The following is a 26,891-nucleotide window of genomic DNA, read 5'->3' on the forward strand; positions in this document are numbered from 1 at the left end:
CCTCGTTAATGCTGCATAAAGGTATGCCTGTTGAAATTCTATTTGTTGACATGAAAATAAGGCCTTTATGCAAATATAGCCTGGTTCATACTACTGGTGGCGTCATGGGCTCGCTGGAAATGATAATCAGGGTTGTTCAATAAAGACTGAGACTGATTCTCTGAAACATTGACTTCTGAAAATTACTCATTAGAACTTTTATCTCCTTTAGTGTACTCTCCACTGAGTGAAATGCACCTGTTCCACCATTTCTGCCATGCCTAAAAAACATTGGTAAAGCCATTTTTCTCCATCCACTTGAAAGCCACCTATGAAGCCTTGACTGCATTCTGCTCCATGTCGAAGCGGTGTTATTTCTGTTCCTTTTTTTTTTTTTTGCCATGCGCACAAAGGAAGTCACAGGGGGCCTCACCAAATGCACAAGTCAGATTGGCATAAGTTTCTGTGAATGCTTTTTAAGCTGCACACAGAACTTCACCACATAGCATAGTTTATGTAGTCATCATGGGTCACAACCAGCACACTTGGAGGCAATCAAACACGGTCTTATGTTTGAATGAACATTGCTACTTCTGCATTAAAGTGAGAGTTATGCAGCATCTGGTGGAAATTAATGGAGTTACAAAGTTGACAAAAAACACAGAGATGGCACAGTGAAGAGCACTAGACATGTCTCAGTCTTTATTGAACGAACCTTGTATTTGCTCCAATACATCGCGGAAGTTCAGTACACTCGTGGTGCATTGTGTTTTGTTCGTGTAGCCATAACCAATAAAGAGCCCAGTCGAACCACATGCTTTCTGTACATAGGCCATTTTATTGTTAAACAGAGGCCAACAAACAAACAGAAAAGACACGACACACACACACCAAAGCACATTGTGCGTGTACGTAGCCGCGCGTGTTTGCTTTGTGGGGACGGTTAGAGAGAGCGGTGATTAACCACGACTAGTGCAAACGCTACAGATACGTGGACGAGATTCATACTTTGCCGGGAGCAGCGTACGTGCGCGAGCGCGCTTGTGACGCCTGACTGTCGGGACCGCGGTCTGCAGGCCTCAAAAGAAGATAGAGGTAGATGTACAGTAGAGTGCCGCATCCCCTACACTTTCAACGTTTTCTGTTGTCACTCTCGAGAAGAACAGGATGCCTACTCTTGGCTTGGTAAAACAATGTTAAGCTGTGAAAGCTAGAGCTCTTGTCAGCCAATCAGGGGCCAAATGCATAGGTCTGCAAGTGTATAATAACTGTTTGATTGGCACTTGTCTATGCAGATGTCCAGTCACAACAGCTGTGGTGGCGTATTTATGGCAGACAGCGAAGCGTCTAAATAGCATGCAGCTCCGTCATTTAGACCTTAGAGTAACTGATTAATGAAATGTTCAAATTTCAGAGTGCATGCATAGTTTAGTAAGAGAGGCTATCTGTTCGATCAGCAGCTGCTGGATAAAGCAAGGACTGCGCACTCAGGCCCCTGAAATAACAGTAGTGACGCACCCATTTCTACAGATGGCGTTTGTGAAGAATGAGCATGAGAATCGTTGCTGATCATCCTCGTTTTAGTGATGAGTTCTCGATCTGATAGCATGGCGTCACAAATACTAGCAACCAGGCCTTGTGTTATCTATGATGATGTCAGCCATGTCTTGATCCACTGTCCACTGTGGGATAGGGGCAATGTTGAGGCAGCAAAGACAAATCCAAGACAAGCACCATGCAGGTCCCTTCAATTTGTTGTCCTGGACTTCCTGAGGTGCTGGCGTACGCAGTGTCTTAGGCAGTCTTTGACATTAGGGGATGACAGATTGAAGAGACCCAGGGATAATTATAACCTGGCACAAGAAGCAGTATAATTGGCTATTCACCATGGTCAGCTGGTGGCCACCTGGGGTGCAACACAAAAATCGCATGCGTTATACCTCCGGATTGTCAGTCTGACTTGGGGTCCAACAATCTCAGAGGCCTTTGGCGTCATATTCGTAAACTCACTCAACTGTGGTACGTCACCGATGCGCACTCTCCTGTACATCTCACTGAGTGGTCGCTACCGTTGCTGCACTGCCTGAGGGACTGCGGCATGGACATCTTTTCTGATTGGGCGGCAAGCGATCGCGATGCTTAGCAAGCAGCGGGTCCCTGAGCGATGGCCGGACGGACGGGCCTCCCCCGCGGAGCGTCATGCAATTTGGCGAACGACTCGAATAGCTTCCTATTTTGGTACGTCTACCAGACGGCGCATTCTTCATGTTCGAGCATGTTTTCAAGTATGAAAGCGATCACATTACGGACATGAGGAAAGCTATAAATGATTTCTTGTGCTCCTGCTTCTTTCCTGTCTGCGCTGTCTCTATACTTTCAAAGGGGGACTGCCAACTTCCCCGCACTTTAGTCTAGATGGATACTTCATGAGCAATGCTGGACTAGTACGGTTCTAGCCGATGAGAGTGTTTTTTTGGTGTTTCATTTGTACAGTTCGACAGAAGCAATACGGGCGCCATATTCGAGTCGAAAGCCAGAGCTATCGGAGTGCGTTTCAAAGCAACAATTAAAAACGCAGACCTTTCCAAGATTACAAGAAATGCTATTATGTCTGCGGAAGTATCTCGGATCGTACCGCATGTTCCGAGAGAATTGAACAGGTCCTCGTCACCTCCTTTGTCAACATTAAGCGCAAGTGACTGATCTCGTATCCTTCATGCCCAACCCACTGCGCCAAACTGGCGATTGAACGAGTTGGTGCCGATTCATTACAATGACAGCAACACAGCGAGCATCTGCTCTTAGTTGAATGGTTCTGAACACATCCTTTCTATCCGTTGTCATTTAAGTTGTGAACGTTGTGCTGCTGTTGGATACTGATAATATCGGACGGCCGCAGGACGGGTACTAAATGTTGCTAACCGTCGGATTGGAATAGTTTCAGTGCAGTGCCTGTTAAATTTCGACATATTCCTCCTCATTCTTTTTTCTTTTTATGCATTAATATGTGTCACTCAAACAAGCTGTAGTTATTTCCTAAACAATGATTACTTTGGTAGGCACACATCTGCATGTGTCCGTGCCACTTTAGCTTCTCGTGAGGTGAGCCGACATATGCCACGTGCATGGCAGCGTAATGTAAACGCCACGTCTTGATCACATGCTGCTGCAGAAATCGGTGATGTGAGCTGCGTGATCTGCCGGAAGCTGTAACATTGGCGCGGACTCATTGCAAACACAGCTGTGACGCAATGTGGTTGCAGTGCATTTAGATGTACTAGCGAAACGAGAAAAAAAGCCAATGCAAAAGTCTTATTTCCGCTGTCGTAATTAGGCCAACTCTAGATGACGTTTTGTTACTACAGTTGTTACTACTCGTTTATTCGCTCCTGAATTATACACCACTGTGTAAAAGCAAAAGGGCCATGGTTGTCATGAAAAATAAAGATTTTTTGGCTACCTAAGCTTGCGATCTTGAGTGCACCACGATGATTTTGTAACCATGTTCAACCTGCAGTTGCAATGCCATGAAGTAATTGGCTTCCTTGTAGAACACATAGTCCTTGTCCTTTTGTTCACGAATGCATGTCTGCACTTACTCCCATCAACTGCACCCTCATGCAACACTCTAATGCAGTAATTGTTAGGCCATACTAATACAAAGAAAAAGAAACGAGTGTGAACTTGCAACCACATCGCGCATCTGCGACATATACCGATTCGCTGAGGTGTCTTTGACGTGCTGCAGATGTTATAAATGTGATCAATGTTTGAAGAAGGGACTACACCCTTGACATCCCTGTTTCTATCAACAGCAGCGGCCCTGGCTGGGGCCGAAGAGTTTGGCCGCGTTGCTTCCAACGCAGTACACTGCACAGCGCGAATGTCGTCGTCGTGCCGGCGGCCGGCCTGGGCGCTGGCGGCTCAGCGAATGATGAGCGGAGCGTGCAGGCTGGCTGAGGCGGCGGCCAGCCACTCGGGATTCCCCTCAGAAACGCTGCCATCCGGGTTCAGCCAGGATTTGTCTGGGTCTTCGCTGGGGAGAAGCCAAGATGCACTCAGGACAGGTCCTCTCTTGGTTTATTGCGTCATTAGAAGGCACGATCACAAGACAGCAGAACAAACTCAACACAGAATTTCTGCCAACTATCCTCAGCAGTCGACCATTGTCTCACAGTTGTACGGGGCGCAATCTTTCGGGCTCATCAGACTTCGACAGGTTGTCCAAAAGTGACGTTCAGGCTATCGGTTAATTTTCTCATTTCAGTACGAGAAAAGAGGCCCTCAAACACTTTTTGAACAGAGTACGAAAATGTTGCCGATCTGTCGTAGAGGCTGCTGTGATCATGTGAGCAAACTATTGCTGCACTGCATGCAGCAGGGAATTTACAAGCTGATGTCAGAAACAACAAAAAATTGCTTGCTCTTGCTTCTGCAATGCCATCATGTAGCATCATCGAAAGCAGCTGGCCCACCAACGCTATTGGCCAATTTCGTGATCGTAAGATCATTCTCAGTAATACATCATTGTTAATATTGAGTTATGAAAATATGTCTGCAATCTCAAAAAGACAGAAAAACCATTTTGGCTTTGCACTGCATGTAGCTGTGTCATCTGCACGTGGCCTCTGATATGGCAGCGGCGTTCTGTGTAGCCTAGTCTACCGCAACCGCCGTGGGGTGCTGTGACAGGCCCTTTCACCGTAGAGTTGCTGTATACGCTACCAAAAGCATATACAGCAACTTTGTTTCACTGTAAGGCCGCTTTATTTCCCCACCGTGACATTCTACTTTTGGCAGGGGCCTTGCACTCTTGGCTTCTCCCCTGTGTACCTTCCAGTGCACTAGCAAAGACGAAGAGAAAGAGAAAGCCAGGTATCGGTGTGCTAACTCTACTTATAGTCGAAAGATCAAAATTTGCAATACGAGATTCATGAGATGGACATTCTTTAATAGTGGGGCCATTCTATGATTAGTTAGATAAGTATTTCAGGGCGCCCTTAAGGTTAATTTGTTTTAAGCAGTATCACATGCACATTTTCGATAGGTGGTGTCCAAATTCGTGATGATGATGATGATGATTTATTGGCATATATCCTTCATAACGTGGTGCTGACAAATTGTGACCTAGCTTGAGTTACTCAGGTATGCTATATACATTTTTGATTCTATCATTTTGTATAGATCTCTTCAACCTTTTTTCTCTTCCTCAAAACTTCATTATCTACCTTATACTGCTACCAATGCCTATAATAGATCCAGTCATATAAACCACTTCCCTGGTTTTTCATCTCTTGATTATCTCAACTGCTGTCTGGTTGATGGTACCGTCCACTTTAAATCCAAGTGCTTCTGGAAGGTGCACGTTACCTACGGGTATCATTGGGTGAATCCCATCGCATTCCATTAGAATGAGCCGAGTGGTCTTTGTATTTTTGCTGCAGCATACACATGCCTCACCTAGTTGCAAATATTTGCTCTGGTATGTTTTCGACCTTAGGCAAGCAGCTCGAGCCTCAAAGAGTAAGGCACTTCCTTTCATGTTATCGTACAGATTTTCTCTTCGAATTTCTTTTTTCTCATTCTTATATATCTCCACGGTTTTTTGTTTCCATTCATTGGATCTATTTCACTGTCTCTGTTCCTCCCACTTTCTTTCTGATGATGCCTCGTTTGCGAACTTTCTTGGCCCTTCCTCCATTCTGTGTCCACGCTTTTCAGGTACAGATACTTGTGCACTTTAGCCACCCATTTATTTTAATCCAAGTTCCTAAGTGTTTCTTTGAAACTAATTTTGCTCTGCGCTTCTCTGACTTCAAATGAGGCCCAACCCATGTCACCTTGCGCTGTTTCATTCGTGGTTTTGCCCTGGACTCCCAATGCCAACCAGCTTACCGATCATTGGTCAACTTCCAGCCCCAACAAGATGTTGGATTTTAAGCAAAGAATTGCATTTGCGAACGTTCGCGCTGGCACCATTACTCCTTTCCAGATTCCATGCACCACCTCATAATTATTGTGGCCCAAAAGTGCTCTACGTTTCATTATTGCTGCATTCCACTTCCCCTTTATTTTTAGACTAGCTTGGTGGGTTCTTGAGTAAGTCTTTCCTTCGTTTATGTATACATTGAGGTATTTATATAGCTTGACTATGGGTATGGCTTGCTGTTTAATTGACGCCACATAATTACTTGTCTTGACAACATGGCTAATTACTTGACAATGTGGCCACAATTAGTACATGACTGGGGTAGTTGGAGAAGTATGGGAGAGGCCTTTGCCTTGCAGTGGGCGTAACCAGGCTGATGATGAATTACTTGTCGCTTCATTAAAGATAACACCTGTAATTCTCAATTTCTCTGTACTAAAATTAAGGCCTAGATTTCTCTCTGTGTTGCCACAGATATTCACTAGTGTATGTAAATATCTTGCATTGTCTGCTAGTCGCACTATGTTGTCCGCATACATTAATCTGGGGACCTTGTGTTTCACCATATGTCCATTAAGCATGTATGATAAACCAAATCCTGATTCACTGCTTTCCAGTCATCTTTCTATGCCCTTAACATAAAGCGTGAACAACAATGGAGACAGAGAGATCCTTGCTTCAGTCCTTGAATTTCCGCCACTTCATTACATTTTCGACCTTCCCATTCAATTTGTACTCGGTTATCTCTATGTATGTATATCCCTCAGCAGCTCCACAGTATTGTCATCTGTGCCTTCGTGCTTGAGAATACCCAATAATGATTCCCTGTCTACATTGTCATAAGCTCTCTTAATATATAGAAATGCTATCCATACAAGTCTAATCTGAGCTGCTGAAATCTCTATACACTGAGTTATACAAACATGTTATCGTCTAAGCATTTGCCTGGTCTGAATCTATGCTGTAGTTCTCCCAGTACATCATTTCTTTCCATCCACTTTGTCAGTTCTAATTTTATGGCTTGCATTGCCATTCTATATATCACCGACGTTAGTGCAACTGGCCTGTACTAGCTGGTCCTATCCTTAAACTAAATTAAATTATGGGGTTTTACGCGCCAAAACCACTTTCTGATTATGAGGCATGCTGTAGTGGGGGACTCCGGAAATTTGGACTACCTGGGGTTCTTTAATGTGTGCCTAAATCTAAGTACACAGGTGTTTTTGCATTTTGCCCCCGTCGAAATGTGGCCGCCGTGTCTAGGATTTGATCCCACAACCTCGTGGTTAGCAGCCCAACACCAAAGCCACTAAGCAACCACGGCGGGTCTGGTCCTATCCTTATCACCTTTGCCTTTGCGGATGAGGTTCATCTTGCTTTCACGCTATCCAACCGGAATTGTCTCATTTTAGTTAATCACTTGCTCAGTGGCATTAGTCAGCAGTGCCTAGCTCTTTGGACCGAGGTTTTTCATTAGCTGTATTGGGATTTCACTGGGTCCTGTGGTGGTATTATTACAGACATTTCCTTCTGATTTTTTCTTGTTCCAGTAAAAGATTTCTATGCTAAATTTTGATCTCTCAGGCTTCTCTGTCGTTGCTAGACCTGTTTGGTCATGAACTACACTTTCTTTTGGGCCAAAGTTATCCCTGGTAATGTCTCTGATCTACCGCAGCAGATGATCTCTTTAAAAGATGTTACTGTCTTCATCTCTTATAGCCATTTGCGAATTTTTAGTTGGAGCTCCGAGTGCTCATAGATGGTTCCAGAATCCTTTTGGTGCACTTTTGTCTCTTTTTCGAATGTTATGCAGCCATCATTCACTTGTGCATTTATTTTTGTCTTGCACTAGCTCGCTCACCACCCTTTTCTTTTCTCGATACTTGTTTCCTCTTAAGGAGTACCTCTTCTTCATGTAATCTCAACTTTTTAACTTAAGCCTGCTTATGCTCTTCTATAGCTTGCTTTATCTCCTTCTTCCACCACTTCCGTGGTTTCCTCTTTCCACTTCAAAAATTTTTTTGCCATGTCTCTCTTATTCCCTGCTGCATAACATCTGTCAGTTCCTTATATTCCGAGGCTGTTGTAGGAAACGCCTCCATTTTTTTTTTTTTTTTTGCAATCCCTCTTATTTGCTTTTTGTTCATCTTAATGTTTAATTCATGTCATCTCATAGGGTGGCACCAACTGGATTTAAAATGCGATTATTAAAGGCTGTGCTTTCACTGGTTGAATGTCCCGGGTGCGATTCTGGGAGCCGGGGACATGTCACAGACGTCTGGTTTTCTGCACCACCTATTGCCAGCAAAAGGAATCATCGTTGAACATGTCGAGCCTACTCATGGCTGCAGCCAACAGTGCTGCAGTGAGTGGTTCATTTGCCCGGACGCCCTATCGAGGACTCAATTTCACATCTGGATGCTTGCTGCAAATTTTATTCAGGACTAACGGGGCTCTGCAAGTTGATCAACAACATTGAATGACCATGGAGGCTGCATCTAAGGCATGTGTGTTTCATGGCTAAGTTACAAAGAAAAATACTGTTCCATGCGAGCTTGTGATTTCCTAGCCCTTCCTGTGAAACTGGAATCACGTTGACAAAGCATCGCCACAAATAAATGTTTTCTTCTTCTTGCACTCAGCGCGTCCCCTATTTGCCTCGTAGGAAGAAGTCTGGATGGCTTGTCTGTAGTAGGCATGACATCCCTGACACGATAAAGTGCTTGTAATTGCTTTTAACTCAATATCTATAGTCCACATGATGTGCTCTATGTACTTCAAAGCTCCATTGTGCAAACTACATCTGACCCTTGCTCAAAACTGTTCCAAGGCCCTTGTACGTATCTTAAGCATGAAATGCTTTTAGCTCCTGTTGTTGGCAACCCTCAAGTGACCTTGAGCCTAAAGCCAGAGCCGTTATCCGGGCACTCAAACGAGAACATCGGGGCAAGTTGCGAGAACAAAACGAAATCCTCGGGGCAACCAGTCAAGACCGCATTACATACACTAGTTACTTCCCAAACAAGTTAAAAAAAAATATTGCTTCCGAGTTCTTCCAAATGTTTGATACAGTGTTTGAAATACATGTTAGAAATGCAATGTTACGCAAGCTGTAACTTCTAGTATGCTGAAGTTTTGTCATTTTCAATAGCGATGTTCAAAAGGTAGATACAGGGCACTATACACTTGATTGTCATCTTTTGGCGCTGAGGCAGAGTTGCTTGTGCTCTCTTCAACGTCAGTGGTATGTAAGATCCGTGGCGCGTCCGGCGCACCATGAATGGCTGTTTGACTGAGACAAGTCTTGCAATGAGGTTCTGTCTGTGACAGGAAACTATTGCATATAGATGGACCAGTGCACAGTATGGCGTGGTGCATTGTGGTGTGCCATTGTGAATGTGCACTACACCCATTTTAAGATTGTGGCTAGTATCATCTCCAACCTGTCTGCTTTGCCGCTTGCCATTTCATGCATACATCTACTCTCGATTATGGGAGAGCCAGCATTTTTTATATACCATAAGCACATGCGCCCATCCTGCTACTATTTGCATGCTTTAGGTGCAAGGCATGGTCATACTGCTGATCACATACAACCAATTATGCGCCGAGGACTGTAATGTTTTACCGCTCGTATCTCCCGTGTAACGTGTCTCACACAGTCGCACTAAGTTTCAACTTCCTCGACCGTGAAGTGGAGCATGTGAAGCGGGCCATGAGCACCACTTTGACAAAGACTGAAGGAAATGCGGCATGGCCCCTGCGTGGAATGGCAATCGAAAAGGAGTTGGAAGTATTCACTCTTAACAAATGCACTTTTTACCTCTGCAAGGAAAAAAAAACATGGCCTGTGGTTCTCGTAGTCGTAAAGTGAACCAACCTTATTGGAGGAAAATTCCAGGCCACTGCCGCCGCTATTAACTGGGGACTCGTCTTTACTGCAGGAAAAGCCTTCGACAGCAGATACAAACAGCTCGGGTCTCTGGTTTTGACTAGAAAGTTCTCCTTTGTCAAAGAACGTTTAAGGGCGGCAGTAAAACTTGTGTTAGAGCCAGGGCGATATACCTTCGTCGCATCATTGAATGGGCGGGTATCGTATAGTTGCCTGGACCTACCGTTTTGCAATGAACTACTTGCGACGATAATGGGCGGAGAGTGCGAAAAAGCATGCGGATTGGAAAACTGGCCGTACAGCGTGCGTTGCTTGAGCTGGGCGCAGGATCGTCCGAGGCGTCGCACGCAGCCCCGGTAGCTCTGGTGCACGCGGCAGTGGCAAACGCTCACCACCGCCAGCACGATGAGGCAGGCGCCCGCCAGGGTGGCCGCCGCGATGTAGATGTTGTGCAGCTGGTCTGCAGGACGACCTGCGGGCGAAAGCGCTTGTTTGTGCGCGGGGTCGGAGTACGCTCCCGCGTGGTCACGGTATACATGCAACAACATGTAGTGCTAGAAGCAAGACAAGAAAGTTCACCGTGAGATGGCGGCTTAGAGTGATCAGCGATGGTCAAACTCGAGGTTCCAGCGACATTGCTTGTTGAACCACTGTCGTTCACACATCGTACTACAGATTTGGCTTCGCTGGCAGCGTTGTATCAATACAAACTGTACTCAATGGCCGTTTTCTTCCGTGCCACCTGCCTGCCTTGTGTTATAACTGCAGCGGCCCATCCAGGAATTTTTTCCGGGGTTGGGGTTCGGGCGAGTGTTGTCGCACGTCGTTTCATGCCTGATATCCTGCAGGTACACAAACTTCGGTGTGCCCCCTCGGCTATGTCCCCTGGTTATAACTTATAAACGCACCCATGAGGAGGGTCAACTGTCCGGGTTGCGTCGAGACATCATTAGGCGGATAGGGAACAGCATAAGGATCTGCTGCATGCTGGACTCTGCCTTGCGTGTTTTCGAATGTGCCGTGGTCGTCCGTCCGTCTGCTTAGCTCTTCGCGCAACGGACGTATAGTATTTCATTGTGTGTGCTACACAAGAGCACTGGATTAGCTAATAATATTAAATAGTAATATGAAGCGTTAGATAGCGCTTCAGCGTACAGGGTATGTACACGAGCACCTGAGACCGCTTCGCGCTGTGTGGAGAACTGACCCTGCGTCCTGGCCATGGCGTCGGCGGGCGCGGACGGCGGCAGCTGCGAGCCGCCGGCTATCGCGTTCAGCTCGCACGTGTCGCCGGTGAAACTCCGGGCACAGGAGCAGTAGAAGGAGTCCAGGCTGGGCCAGCACGAGCCGCCGTTCTGGCACGGGTTCGGGAAGCACGGGTCGTACCGCTGCGTGCAGCCTGGACCTGCGTGGGGGCGATTGCGACCGCGGTTCGCATTTGTGGCTTCACAGCTCTTTGTACGTATGCTCACAGTCCGCATTTATACTTGTAGAAAGAAAGAAAGAAAATAAACATATATTTTATCCATCATTAGCACAGCTATAGAAAGCGAGGAGCACGAAAATTTATTTTTTATATGTCAGAACGTTAATACTAGCTTTTGTTCTGGCCGGTGGCTCGTATGGTAGTTAGGCTGGAGCTCGTCGCTTCACGTAATGTATTTAACAACAGGGAGCCACCGGCAGCTGTCTTATTGAGCGCTGTGTTGACTTGAGGTCTCTCCCGAAGCTATCCAGTTAAGGAGGAAGAGAATGTTGTCTGCAGGCGCATGTAGCCTTGCAAGACACGCAGGAAATTGCTCCGCCCGAGGCATCTCCTTTCAGGAAAATTAGTCGCCGTTCAGAAGCGCAGCACGAGACGGGTGAACACGACGCGCACAGCTATGCCGAACAGGACACGTGCTCGCAGCCTGTGAGCCAGCCGTATCTCGCGCGCGATGCCGCGCCTCGTACGAGATCGTTGTGCTGTGGGGACACAACGACCTGAAATGAGCCTGCCAAACATTACCAATCACAGGATAAGACCACGTCATTTAATATTGCCGTGGGCCGAACGTTTACATATACTTTAAGTAACTTGTGAGGTCGTGGTCAGCACTTGCCCCCGGGAGCAGACAGATGAAGACGACGTCGAACGGCGTTATATGCTCTGTAACCTGTGGTCAAAATGGCCTATTTAATCGAGCTACTCTTATAAAAAAATTATTATTGCAGCTCGGTTTCTACGTCCCCTTTAGGAACAGCTTACTCTGATTGGTCGTGCAAAGGCATGTCCACGACTCTTAAGGGTGTGGGTGCACAATATGTGCCGCTAGAGAAGATCGCTTACAAAGTAGCAAGTAAAATTCTTGCTTGGGCTAGTTGGTTCATGCTTGAATGTGTAAAAAGCATGGCGCAAGTTTGTTGCCGTGCACGTAGGTGAATTCGACCTGCATATATACGTGCCGTTCTCGACCCATTCTCGGTTTTTCCTCCTCCGGTGTTCTCCCACAATGTAATGACGCTGCTTGTTTTACAAAACTGTGTGTAGACACAAGTCCCGAAATTTATACAGTGCGTGTCCTTTTTAATACCTGCAGCACTCTCGATAGAGCTCACACGCGCCAGCGATTCCTTCTCTTTGGCATCGTCCTATGTTCAACATGCCGAGTTTGAATCGCCGAGGTTTTTCCTCCAAAGAAAAAATATAAGCACACCTATCTGGAATTTGAAATGTGGTCGGATACCTCAAGCTCAAATTAAAGAGATTTATCCTGCATGGAAATTCAGCATGCTCATCGAATAGGACGATGTGGTTTCGTGTATGCATGGACGTCATCGGGGCCGCCATGTTGTCGCTCATCTAGCGCGATGCAAAGGTGACCGCCGGTTTTGCCCATCTCAGCGTTATCTTCAGAGGGGCTTCGGAAGCTGTGCATAGGATTCCAACACGGCGTTATCTGTGCGTTCTTTTCTTTTCTTTCTTTCTTTCTCGAGGTAAAACAAGCGCACCCGACGAGTGCTCCACACAAGAATGAGCACAGCAAACGTCAGAATTTCAAAGCGAGTCTTTGTTGCAAGGCGGCAGAACTTGGGAGAAAACGGGTGATCCTCCGAGAACGCCGCAAAGTTCTTATCGTTTCCGGGCGCATATATCGGTCGCAGCCGCTGTGCGCTGTGCGTCCGCCCTTGAAAGAGCATCGCGCCGGCCTCCTTTTCAGCAAGCTGGGTCAAGAACGACGCGCGCCGCCGACGCGCCTGCTCGTGACGACAGCCCGGAGCCGAAACGTTTGTCGCGACCTCCAAACGTCTCCTAACAAGGGGGGGGGGGGGGGGGGGGGGGGGGCGTTTCGCTAACGCGCCAGGTGGAGTTTAGGAAAAACACACACGGAACGCGCGCGTCGAGGCCTGCGCAAAGTGGACCCTTTCGACGCCTGCGTTATCTTTAACGATCCAGACTGTTTCTCCTCGAAACCAACTTGTTTGGGCAAGAAAAGAAAATAACGAAAACGGAAGAATTACAGCTCGTGAGGCTTCCGGCTTTCCATTGGTTAGCTTTGGGACACGGCATGGTCAAAGCGGTCTCTGGTCGCTACAGTTACCTTATGTTTTCGATACCGCCGCCGTGTAGCACAATTGGTACCGCAAAACGAACGCGTAATGCGGAGGTTGTGAGTTCGGCTATCCCGCGGGCAGCAAGTTTTCTTCGTCCACTTTCATTTCCCTTCAGCATATCATTGCTACGCTTGAATTAAAGCTAATTTCCCCCTATGCCTTCCTTGACTTCATTGTAATATGACTTGACCTAATATGGTTGTGGCTAATAATAGTCGGGTCCCTCGATCTCCCTTCTCTTTCGTTATGCAAACGTGTTACACTGTTCTGATCGATGCATGGGCGACCGAACACATTTGTAATTCTAGCGTACTTCGCACAACGCTATTGAGACCCGTCGAGGGAGCGATAAATTACATGCCAGAAGTATAGGCAGGCCTAAATGCGAGCTCCATAGCCAGATGGTTCGCCAACATTCAGTATCTTTTATTTTTAAATTAAAATTACTTACGGGCATATATTCCATGGAAAGTCAGTTGTTCTTTTGTGTTAGTCTTCAAAGGCACAGAAGAGCTTTTACCACCGGGAGGTAGTCCGCTTCGTCTATATTTAGTACACGTTGGAAGAGTTCAAGAGATGGGAACAGACCTCACAATGTGCAATGTATTTAGATTTAATGCGGATGTATATACACTGTGACTGAATTGTCCACCGTGCAGTGATCGCGGTCGTTTTTCAAGCAGCGGCGCAATAATCGCAGGGAGTCGGAGAGCGCTAGTACGTCAAAAAGTGTTCTTGCGAACAGTTTGAAGCGCTTTCAAGACGGCATATTTCGTTAACCGAAACTAACTACAACACTGTTCAGCGCTTTTAAAAGCTTACGGTCATCTACGCTTGATGGCCGTGGTTACAGCCCTTTTACAGTACTTCTCCTTGAAAACTTTGTTGGTGTTTACTCTTATTGGCGCGACCCTTTGATACTTGTCATCATCTTTTTTTACGAGTCGGCCACTCACCGTCGTGCCTGCAGAGGCAGGAGTAGTTGTTCCCGCGGTCCAGACACTGCGCGGGCGGCGGGCACGGGTTGGGCCGGCACAGGTCCACCTTGATCTCGCATCGGCGCCCCGCGTAGCCGGGCCCGCAGTGGCAGCGGAAGCCGGCCACCAGGTCCTCGCACTGGGCGCCGTGCGCGCACGGCCCGGAGTCGCACTCGTCGTACTCGAACTCGCACAGGTCGCCCCCGTAGCCCGGCAGGCAGTAGCACCGGAAGCCTCCGCTCCCGGCCGGCAGGTCTTCGCACTTGCCGTGCACGCACGGACGAGCACCGCACGCGCTGCCGCCGCTCTGGTTCCTCGACGTCTCGGTCGCCGTGGGCGCCGGGGGCGCGGTGCTGCTGGCACTGGTCGTCGTCGTGTTGCTCTCGCTCCGACGATCCTGCTGCGCCGTCAATTGCTGGGGCGGCTTCTGACCTTCCGAGCTCGGTTGGGATTGTCGGTCGTCGTGTTGCTCCGGCGGTCTTTCTGTCTGTTGCTCGGACTTATTGTCCGCCTGCTCGGCCGGTTGCTGTGTCTGCTGCGTCCCCTGATCTTGTTGCTGTTTCTGAGCTTCAACAACTCGTTGCTCTTGCTGTTGCCCTGGTTGAGGTGTCTGCCCGGTTTCCCCGAGAGGCTGATCCGCCTTTGGCGGCTGCTCAGTCTGTGTCGTTTCCTCCTGAAGTTGCTTGTGGTCAGGTTGCTGCAGCTGCGGACGCTGCGTGTCTTGCTGCCCTTGCTGAGTTTTCCACTGGTCGGGTTGATGCGTTGGTTGCAGCTTTGACTGCGCCGGCTCTTGCTGCTGCGTTGTCTCCTGCTCTTTGCTCGGCTGTTGTTGCAGCTCCGTCTGTCCTGGCTGTTGTTGCTGTGCCGTGCTGGGAACGCTGGTCGACGCGTCTGCGAAAAAATTATTCACATTGCACACAAGGCCGAAAGGTTCGCAAGTAAAAAAGTGAACCATGAAATTCACGAGGTGCTGCTTGCAGTATTGGACAAATGTTCCGTTTCTGAGCCTAGTTGTCACATTCTGCTGCAAACGCTTTTGTAAGGCGTTGAGAGTAACGCTGACGTTTTTGAAACCTTAGATGAGACAGTCAACTCGTCTAGGGTTGGTCGACTCACAATGGCATTCAATGACTATACGCTAAAGGAAAATTACGAGCGCTTAATGCTAATTTTCTGAAGCAACCGCGCTTGAGAGCGGGAGGTGGAAGCTGCAGACTGACATTTCGTAAGCAGGCTTTAACCACACATCTCTCGCCCTAACCAAAATGCCCGCTTTACTGCAAGTAGCACTGCTAAAGCCTCGTTTTGAAAGCTTGGGCGGTGCGAGAAACGTACGGCGGGAGAAATAATGTCACCGGCTCGCATGCTAACACTACACGGCTTTAGGCTGAAGTCCGCCATCTTGGTTAGGTCAAACAAAGTGTGTGGACAAGCGCGCTTCCAGGTTTTGCATATTTCTATGTTGGTCTGCTGGTCAAGGAGTGTGTCGCGCGCGTGAAAAGGTGAAGTTTGTCTTGCACGATGATGCTAGAATTTCTCGGGCCGTTGCTGTGAGGGGTGTAGCTATATTACGTATAAAGGGCACATGTTTTTCGGGCACTAATCTTGGTGGCTATATAACTACGCAAAGGTTAGTCCCGGACCCTGAAACGTGATGTTTCCGAGGAAGAATGAAGGAAAAGCGAGACGGCTCCAAGCAGCACACTGTTCCAGCCCAGCGTGTCATGTACCTGGTACACAGGTGCGGTTAGTGGCGTCATCAGGTGTCGGCATACAGCGGCTGCCCTGTGGACAAGGGTGCAGCTCGCATGCTCCTAGTGGTTCTTCGCAGCGTCGGCCGCGAAAGCCTGCAAGAAAGACACTTTGTTCACTATTGGTGTCACACCGCCTGCGCGATGTACGAGGTCGGCATCGTTACGTGTAGTAACAGTGAGGGAAATTTGTTGCAAGGGGCATCGCGCATCACTCCCCGCAAAATGAAAGCTGCACCTGGAGCGTTTTCCAACGATGAGATGCAGTGTTGCCGCATCTACATGACATGTTAGTTTGGTGCAAATACGGTTTATAACATGATCTTTTCGAGCTTAATTTGTTTACGGCACTGACGATGGTAGGCTGCGTCCAATACCTATAGTTTCCCGCGAGTTTTCACGAGCGCTATGGTATATTCCACAGCGGCGCATTCAAAAGATCAATGTAGAAAAAGATGTTATATAGACGTGTGGGAAGTGCTCCTTATTGATCACCTCATGTAACGAAGCGGTCGTGGGTTCGATTTCTGACCTCAATGACAGAATTCTCACGCGAGCGGAGCGCAAAGACACCGGTCTATTAAGATGCGTAACAAAGAATGCCCGGTGGCGAATCTTGATCCGAAATCCTTTTCTGCGGCTTATCTCTCTCTCACTGACGAGATGCAAACGTTACTGCAACCTTAGAAAATATCAGTTATTGAAAAGGCGATGTCTGCGTGGGCTTACCGTGGGGGCAGAGGCACTGAAAGAGCGATCCCGACAGTCCCTCGGCGATGTCGACACAGAAGCCCTGGTTGAGGCACGGCTTGTGGAAGCAGCCGTCGCGCTCCTCGCAGAAGCGGCCCGACAGGCCGGGGCAGCACCGGCATGCGTACGACGCGGCCCCCGGCTCGAGGACGCAGGCGCCGCCTCCTGCCGAGCAGGGGGCCTCCGAGATTCCAGCCGCCTCCTCGGCCGTTCGCGAGCACTCGTGACCAGCCACGCTCACGTTCAGCAGCCACGCTGAGCCCCAAAGGTGAACTGCATGCATGCGGATGGTAGAGGAAAAAGCGAAAAATTGGTGGGTGGTATTTGTTATTGCGGTAGCAATTATATGGACACTTCAGGCGCATTTCTGCCGTTGGCGTCTCCGTGATGTTCCGTATAAAGTCCAAGAGCGATAACATCGTCTCCTCGCGTGCCGTATGCTGTAAGCGTGGGCGCAAGGGAGGAAAGCGGGGAGGAAGCGCGCCGCCTTCCGTCGCGCGCAAGGCACCGGGGGAGAGAAGGGTGAGGGGAAGGCGTTCTACTCCGGCGGCTAGTGCGTATGGCGCCGCGCGCGGACACCATCTTGAAATTTATCTACGATGGGGACAGAGTGCGCCGACTGTTGATAGCTTCGTGTGTGTTGTGTTTTCGCCGCTTAGTTCACGTTGAAGCGAGAGGCAGCACGAAGGTCAATTCACTCGCTGCTGCTGCCGTGCTTCCTCACTCCAGCGTTTTGACAGCGAGTCTCCGCAGTCATCGAGAGAGATGTGCTCATGTTTGCTCGTACGCGCGTGACGTCATGCTTGTTAATTTAGTTAGTAAGCGAATGCTTACAAGTTCATACGGCCGATAAAACTACCGTTCCTACTTCGTATAGCTGTCTACTAATTTGCTATCGCAATCGATGTTTCGCCTTTCGGTCGAAACCGCGACTCTTCTTAAAAGTCTGACTCTTGGACCTCTTGGGAAAGGGGTGATTGACTGAGTGAGTGATTGAGTATGCATGTACTTTATGACCCGAAAAGTAGAAAAATAGCCTATGATGTCGAGCAGGTGTGGTGCGGAAATTTGAAAGATGTGCCGCACATGTATTTCGTTGCACCCTTCTTGGCATCGCTGGTTCTATTGCCGGCCGCCGCTGCCGCATTCCGATGGGGGCGAAATGCAAAAGCGCTCGTCTGCTGAAATTTAGGCGCACGTCAAAAAACTTCAGGTGGACAAAATTAATCCTGAGCTCTCTGGTACGACATCTTTCATAGCCCCAGCGATGTATCGGGACGTTAAACACCATGGATCAATCAATCAACCTTCTTGGCATCCCAACCCTACGCTACACAGCGTCTCTTTGCATTTTCGGAAGGACACCCTTCCGAAAATGGAACACTGAATGGAATGTTCAATGGGCGCATTACGTAATGTGCCATTTGATGTTCCCTTTTGGTGTTTCTATTTTATATTCTCACGTGTAAGTAGACACAGACAAGAGAGCATGCAATATGGCACCCATATAGGCTGGACCGAAACTGTCAGTCTTCCGCACAAAAGGTGTGCCAGCTGCTGACGTTCTGCTGCACTGACTGTGCTGCGACGTGCGGCCCTCACGACTCCACGGGTGGCACCGAGCTTCGTAGTATGGGTCACGTGATGCTATAGTACGACGCCACCTGCGATACTTGCCTACCGTTCGTGAACCAGTGAGCGGCAAAATGTTGTAAACAAGAAAGAAAACCGGATTGAAATGACGAACACTGGTGAAGTGATGTTTGTTTCCTTCCCAGTGAAGACGACGCATGTATGTGGTACATCTCGCTAACTTTGAAATACAGTGAGAACGAGTTGCATCTTTTGCTGCCGAAGAAGAGGCGCACCAGAGCGCTTAATGCACTCGTAAAGACAACTTGCTAAATTTAGCTTTGTCATGGCCTTTAGCGAAACCACAACCTAATGTGCGCTTACTTTAACAACTACAGACCTCACTATAGCCGGAATTTGTGTGTTGCAGAAATGGGCCTGTTCCTGCCGTAATACTAGCGCACGCTCGAGTGAATGCCTCGGGGTCGATCGATGCAATCAGCGAGAGAGCCAACGCACGTCGCGGCCGCGTTACTGATTCAAAAGTCGCTGCGCCAAGTGCAGACGGAGGGCGGCGTATATATAGACAGCTGTAGGTAACGCTGCAAAAGCAGGCTCACCCTGTTTTCTTATTTGGGTCCCGTTTCTTCCTGCGCGTTAGGGGACTTCTGAGTTCACTGCGCAGAGGAGGCATCCACGCATTGGCGCCTCTCTTTTTGGCCGGGATGACTAAATTCGTTCACCTGTCGCTGCGGGGCCAGCTGGCTACATTAACTCGTGCCAGAAGTCCGTTTCTCGAAGTTTGTACGCATGCAGCGAGCGTTCACGAGACCAGGACGGCACGGTATTCGCGCGACATCTCCTTCTCATCACGTCAATAAAATATAGCTGACAAATCGCATGAAACTAATCGCAGAATAGTCTATCTATTTTTTTTTACCTTACAGTTGCTTGTGATATCGTGATCAGTGCAGTATCGGCAGGCCTGTACAACCTGCAGAATATTTTCTCACTCTATTGCGGTCCAGGAACCAAAGATCTCTACACAAAATGTTTGACAAGTGCCAAAGTACCTTCATGAAGCACCTGATGCAACATAGCTGCAGAAGACGAATGTTCGTTTACTTAAGTTTCTAAGTGAACTTCTCGTCTTCGTTATCAACTCGGTCGCATACAGATACGCTCGGAGACAAAGCTAAAGAATGAACGCGTTGTCAGCCACGGATACTCTGTTCTACGTCACGACTGGGTTATGCTGGGATCCGTGATGCCATCGTTCCAGCGGTCTGGCGTTTTCCTTCTAAATGGCTCACAAACTTTGGGTCCATTTAGCGCGCTTGGAAGGAAGGCATCTGCGAACCGCGGCGTTGGGTGGAGAGCATTGCGAACAGCGGTGACAAAGGAACCGGAAAGACAGAACAGATGCTGAGTATCAAATGGAACAATAAATAATAACTTAAGTTGTGCTTTTATAGGTTTCCTTACCATCGACTGCGCCCTTGTGCCTCTTTCTCTCTTTTTTTTTTAATGAAGTGCGCCTTCTTTGATAAACAGTGGACTGTTAAAAGGAAAGCCTCAGCCTGAAGTCGAACTTTGGGCTAGAGGACTTGTCTTTGTCAGGACAACGACGACTTTGTGGCCAGGCTAAGAATTTCCTTGTACGTCCATGTAGATCACCTCAAGTATCCGTCTTCACACTAGCCTCTTGTCCTGCCTGAATTTCTTTCCTGATAACGTTAAATATTCAGAATCACTGACAGACATTGCAAGTGTTCCGTCTTTTTCCTTGTCCTGTCGTCTGCGCTTTTACCCATATATAATCCACAAGCCAACTGTATCCAAATTTTGCATACCGTCGTGCAGTGGCGTCACTATATATGGCCGCAGTTACAGCAAGCGCTGCGGGGGTGTATCTGCGAAACATTTTACGTACCTCTCAGTGGCACCGTCTCCAATGTATGCTGCTTTTTAACTCCTCGTTCTAAAGCACCCTAAGTCGTTAAGCTTAATTGCTAAGGGCACCACCCACCGACCAATTGCCATTCTTTGTTTTTGTTTTCAGTAGTCTGCGCATAGCGCCCGGCGGTGTAGTGGCGCCACCACTTTCGTGCTGTATGGTAAACGGACGCGTACCGCTGAGCGCGTGGCTTCCCGGCGTCAGTATCTCTGGCGAGATGGTGAGTCCCGGTGCGTGGTAGGGCTTCTCCCAGAGCAGCAGCGCCTCGTCGCGGCGGCACGGCTGCTGGCCGTAGCCGCCCTGCAGGGACTGCAGCGCCAGCCTCGGGTCGGTCGCGTTGCCGCCGCCCGGCAGCCACTCTTCCGACAGGTTCAGCCTGCGCAGAGAGGTTATTTCTGACGCACACCCTTCGTCAACAGAAGCGAAACCGCGGGCTATATACTTGCCGACTTTTACAATTTTAGTGTAAAATAGGTCCAGTCTTTTAGAGCTTGTTTACGATTGTCGTATGTTCACGTCAATGAATCTGCGCTTTTTTCGTTTGCACCTAGTTTCGAGCAAAACTTATTCCAAAAGAATACAAACATGGGTCGCTTGCCGATTTTTTTTTTTGTAACCCGATGTTTTGAGACCGTCGATTATACAAATCTACCCGTGCAAGAGGCGTACCAACTTGCAGAAACAATGTATAACGACTGCCAAGATTTCGGCTGCGGTTTCGTGTATTGCACGTCTGGTAAAGATTATGCTAGCTGCGAACATATGCAGCAGAGTGCCTCGTGACAGCATTCTTATAGCGCGTCAGCTATTCTTGACTTATTGAACTGTAGACACCTTGAGTAATCAGACAAGTTTTAGTATTTTTCACCAAATTTAAGTATTTCTTTGCTACGACTGTTATCATCCTCCAAGTTCTAAGCTTAACAGGTCTGCACTAGGAACATGAGCGTTGCCGATTCCATGGCTGCTTCGGGTCGCGCTTGTGAACTTCTGGCGGTAGAAAGCTCTTGGAAGATGAGGAGCCTTAAGTTCCATTTCGAACTCCGGAACTTCCGAGCCGTTTTGGGTGCAGTATGATGCCAAACAGACGTGCCGTAGTTAGCTTCAATCATGCGCTCAGTGACTTCGTGTTTATTTTTCTGCTTTCTTTCTTTTTTTGCAAGCATTGTACTTACGGGAGGAACGTTGACTAAGAACAGCGTATACAAGAGCAAGGAATGGAGGAAGACGACTGACCGAAAGGAAAAGAAGAAACAATAAAATTGGCGGAGCAACTACATTCGTAGTTCCTAACACCTAGTTATGGAAACGTTTCGCCAATCGTCGAATATCCGGGAAATTAACGAGAGAACATGAGTGGTCAGGTCTAGGTGAAATAGATTTGTTGTCTGAAAGCTTTAATTAGATGACTCAGTACTGCTAGACGCGTTTATTGATGAGAGTATGTGCATTTTTTATGCGTGAGCGCGTAAATTTGCAACGACAAGCGGACCATGCCTTTCGTTCATTATTACAGAAACTTCCGGGTTCTAGAACCTTCGTCTTTAACGAAGAGAGGAACAAACAGCATGAGAAGAAAGGATGTCATGACTTCTCCGCAGTACGAACATACGAGGTCGTGAAGTGCATAGGCCAGGAGGTCGAGATTATAGGAAGAAATTAAACGTCAGCCTGCAGAGCCAAGTTATGATCATCTATAGAATAAACCTAATGTATCGAGAGGGGCATACCAGAAGTAAACAGGAGAAAATTCCGTTCGTCTAGTAAGAGTAGAGCCTGAAGGCATGCCTTCAAGCTTCAGTGCTTCGCGGAGACTATGCCAAAGTAAACGGCACCTTTGAAATTTCTAACAGTGCAGAGCCGGTTCGCAGAGCCAGTTTTTCCAAAAATCACGGAACAGGACCATCTGGATAGACTCATTCAAAAATACCGTAAGTGATAGGCACAAATACTCGTGCATAATTTTCTCGCAATATTTACTTTTGCGTTGCTTCCTGAAACGATCGGAAGGCTTTCTACTTTGTCTTAATTTTGAATCCACTGCAACAATTTTTTTTTTTCACATTTACTACTAAGCAAAAGAGTTTCTCTCTGAAGGAAAATGCTCACTCACTGGATGTCGTCCGTGCTTTGAATGCTCAGCGAGAGAGTGGTGCGTGGTGTCTCTTCCTGAGTCCTGTTGGCTTCGGAGTCGGGAGTGCAGGCCATCTGTGCACCAGAAGAGAACATGTACACCTGTAGATGGCGTAGCATCAGCGCGACGTCTTCACGGCAGCGTCAGCTTGGCCGACGTTTAACTGTGGTATACGTCCCTCTTGTCTACGAGCCTTAGCCCTTGCCAATCGACAGCTTAAACGTCCTTCTCGGAGCAACGGTGACCGCGGAACAGCCCAGCTGTATGACTAAGGGAGGTTCGGCCTGCATGCTCAAGATCTCTGCAAGAAGTCGTGGTAGCGTGCACTATAGGCTTGCCCGCATTGACAGTGCCACATTTGCCCTGGAAGGCTGAAAACCTCACAGAAGGCGAACGCGCATTTGATCCGAGTGTGTATACGCTCTTAGAAAAACGAGGAAAGCGTTTTATATTCTTCGCAATGTATACGGAATCTCAGAGTTCCTCAGCACTGTGTAAACATCTGGTGACGGAAAGCGGTTTGCTGATTGCTTGCTACCGTCCTTGTTACTGGTGGCGTCGCGAGCCCCGCTATATATATGTTCACAAGCCGATCGAGCTTTCGAATGCATTGCAGGAATGGCGAAAAATTAAGTGTGTTTAATCGGTGAATACGGGAGCCTGTCCATTGCCCTCGACTTTGTGCCTTCATGAGTGTCGTCATAACTGATACATCACTGTATCGAACCAGTGTTGAGTGACTGACATGAGAATACATGTATTTAACCGGTATTATGAGTCGCTGACATGACATTCACTATACCCGAGTTTTCCCAGAATACGCTTCCGGACGTTCGGTTAGAAACTGGTGTGCGAACCGTTTCAACGAGGCCCCGCTGCTGATCGCTTCTGTGACGCATCGTATTTTTTTTTTTCTTTTTCTTTTACTTCAATCCATCGAGGCAGCCATTTTTTCAATATGTTTGAAGCTGATTAAATAACGGCATTTCCTCTGTACACTGCAAATGCCATGTTATTACGCCTGTGCGCTATAAAAATTGCGCTGTTCGCCTAAACCGCTGCCTTTTCAGGGACGAGAAAATCGCGTGTATTACGATAGCCTTTGCATCGTATCCCGCTCGACGGCACCGTGCACCTGGCCCTTTCGCGAAGGAGGCATCTACCGCTGAAGGCTGCGGTATACTGGTTTGACGTGGAAAAGACGAAATAATCCACGAAACGCGATGCCTGCGCGAAACCTGAGCGCGAGTCAGCCGTCTATATTTAGACGAAGCATTTATGCATCTCTCAACGTAAACACCGATGGAATTTTGCCGACTTTCCACATTCTTTTTTTTTTCTTCTTGTAACCATCCGAGCAGCGATAACTGGCCGGCGCGCATTTTTTTTATCATGCATATCAAGCGCAGCGAGCCGTCTCCCCGTCCGCACTTTATGTATGCAACGGCCTCCCAGGCACCGCGAGAGCTGACATGGAAGGCACGATCCACGAAAGATGCGTCTGATAAGTACGGCTGACAATGCAGCTCGGTAGCCACCGTGTATTTTAACGCGATAGTGTTAAGGAGCCCGTGTTGCAGAAAATGCGGCGTCAGCGTTGGACGTCGCATCGGCAAAAAGATTTTTGTTGAGCTAGTCGGTGAGACATTGTTACGAGGAGGACAGCCGCGAAACGACACGCATGGAGGAAAAAGTACAGACTGGAGGCGTTCGTCCTGTGTATCCTTTCGATACACAGGATCTTTGTAGCATGAAAGGACTAAAAGAAATTAAAGAACAGACAAACAGTGAAGAGTGAAAATGTGCTTTCTGGCCTGTGCGTCTCCGATTTAGTTTAGTATTTTTGCGATGTGAACACCGCCGCGACGAATCACTATCAACTCGCCCTAGCTTACACATTTTCTGTGCATCCTTATTTATGTACCCGTGTCCCTTCGCATCTCTCCTCCACGCGCTGCTGTTAGCTCTGACACACACACACACACACACACACACACACACACACACACACACACACACACACACACACACACACACACACACACACACACACACACACACACACACACACACACACACACACACACACACACACACACACACACACACACACACACACACACACACACACACACACACACACACACACACACACACACACACACACACACACACACACACACACACACACACACACACACACACACACACACACACACACACACACACACACACACACACACACACACACACACACACACACACACACACACACACACACACACACACACACACACACACACACACACACACACACACACACACACACACACACACACACACACACACACACACACACACACACACACACACACACACACACACACACACACACACACACACACACACACACACACACACACACACACACACACACACACACACACACACACACACACACACACACACACACACACACACACACACACACACACACACACACACACACACACACACACACACACACACACACACACACACACACACACACACACACACACACACACACACACACACACACACACACACACACACACACACACACACACACACACACACACACACACACACACACACACACACACACACACACACACACACACACACACACACACACACACACACACACACACACACACACACACACACACACACACACACACACACACACACACACACACACACACACACACACACACACACACACACACACACACACACACACACACACACACACACACACACACACGCGCGCGCGCGCGCGCGCGCGACACGCATGTCATGATATTCATGCCATGACCGATCCTATATGTTCTTCATACACTCTTGTCATACTATGCCAATTTTGGTAGATACCCAGTTAACGAAACGACTATGAGACCACTAAGACGTAGGCGGATGGATGGATGGATTCAATATATATATATATATATATATTGTCGAAGTAGCAAATGTTCGCCAAGAAATGCTATGGTTCGCATTTAATAAGACAAATGCGGTTATAACCGCTGTCTGTGTGGTATAGACTACGTGCAGGAAACGTTAAAGCGCCGCCTTCACGAGGCTGAGGTGTGAACCTGTTAGCTCTCGTGCCTGACGCACGGTGCTGCAGGCGATTGTGACATGCATGAGGAGCGGTCGTGCGTATACGCCTCCGGCATTCCGCAAACGGCAAGGCGCTCGCGAGACGGCAGTGTGGTATGGCGGCGCGCCTGTTTTGTAGCCGGTTTTGGTCGATGTGATTCGCGCCATTTCGTTTGTTTTCGAGGCAGTTTTTCATAACAATTTTAGGAGGCATGGCAGAAGGGCCTGAAGGTTACCTGACTTGGCCATGTCACTCTGAAGGCAACATCAGCTTCTCAATGCAATAGCGGTGGGCAAGAAAACGCACAAAAGACTGAATTATGGGACACAGCACACAAACGTTACGAAGGTAATACCATTTGTAAGTTTGTTTGTGATGGCTGAAATCAATAACAAAAGGCCAAGAGCACAACACACAGGCAGTACTAATGTTCGGAGGAGAAAACGTGGTTAGAACAAATTGCGTTAACTTTCAATGTAGAATGCTGATAGCATCATGTAAGGTAGAAAACACGCACAAGAAAGAAACATAAATTTTATCTTACAAACCAGAATTTCACCAATGAACGCCTTTGGTTTCAAGAGACGTTCATATATGCGCCAGTATTAAGCCTAAGTGGTCTGTCACTCTTGGTTCGATATACTAATTTTATTATTTTACTCCATAGGCGCCGCAGTACTGAAGACAATAGGCTGTTAATGCGAATATTTCATCAGTTTATGCGGTGACGTTAGCGAAACGTCAATCGTGTCTAATTGACTGCCAAATACTGTCAATTGACAGTCATTATAGGACTGATCATACGAGTATATCTGCGTTAAGGGCAGCGCGCACAACTCGCATAAATTATGCGCGAGAATCTTGATTTCATTGTACTTAGTTGTACTGCCTATGAAATCGCTCATCGTGCACGAACAATTCACAATCCGCAAACATGCTATGAGTAATTTCAGCAAGTTTCTTTGACTCCATTAGACAAGTGCAAAAAAAAAAAAAAAGAAAATCCACCTCCATTCCACCCCGTGAAAGTGTATGTACAGCGAAGCTGTTGCCGACGTTACACATCACCACCACAAGCGACGTACATAGAGAAAGACATTCAATATGCGACGTACGTCACGCCCGCACGCACGTCTCCGGAAGTGCAGCGTGCATCCTCGTTCTCCTAGGCTCTTCGCCAAGTGCGTTACTGAGCTAAATGAATGCTTAAA

The 26,891-nt window shown here is 47.9% G+C and overlaps 1 protein-coding gene across 2 annotated transcripts in view; it reads right to left on the bottom strand.

The window, feature by feature from the left end:
* Nucleotides 1-794: 794 nt before the first annotated feature.
* The window catches only part of LOC126541711 (uncharacterized), a 33,128-nt gene continuing 7,031 nt past the window's right edge, over nt 795-26,891 (bottom strand). The window contains exons 3-10 of one of the 2 annotated variants that reach the window (XM_050188604.3): nt 22,515-22,609; nt 20,578-20,777; nt 16,852-17,145; nt 16,102-16,218; nt 14,351-15,262; nt 11,008-11,205; nt 10,101-10,272; nt 795-4,010 (exon numbers count right to left, since the gene is read on the bottom strand). In XM_050188604.3, coding sequence (XP_050044561.1) covers nt 3,968-4,010; nt 10,101-10,272; nt 11,008-11,205; nt 14,351-15,262; nt 16,102-16,218; nt 16,852-17,145; nt 20,578-20,777; nt 22,515-22,609 — 2,031 coding nt within the window. In that variant the 3' untranslated portion in view covers nt 795-3,967. Of the gene's footprint in view, nt 4,016-10,100; nt 10,273-11,007; nt 11,206-14,350; nt 15,263-16,101; nt 16,219-16,851; nt 17,146-20,577; nt 20,778-22,514; nt 22,610-26,891 lie in introns of both variants that reach the window. The other variant, XM_050188603.3, reaches the window with a different exon arrangement.

Source organism: Dermacentor andersoni, chromosome 2 (genome assembly GCF_023375885.2).
Source record: "Dermacentor andersoni chromosome 2, qqDerAnde1_hic_scaffold, whole genome shotgun sequence".
NCBI classification, from domain to species: domain Eukaryota; kingdom Metazoa; phylum Arthropoda; class Arachnida; order Ixodida; family Ixodidae; genus Dermacentor; species Dermacentor andersoni.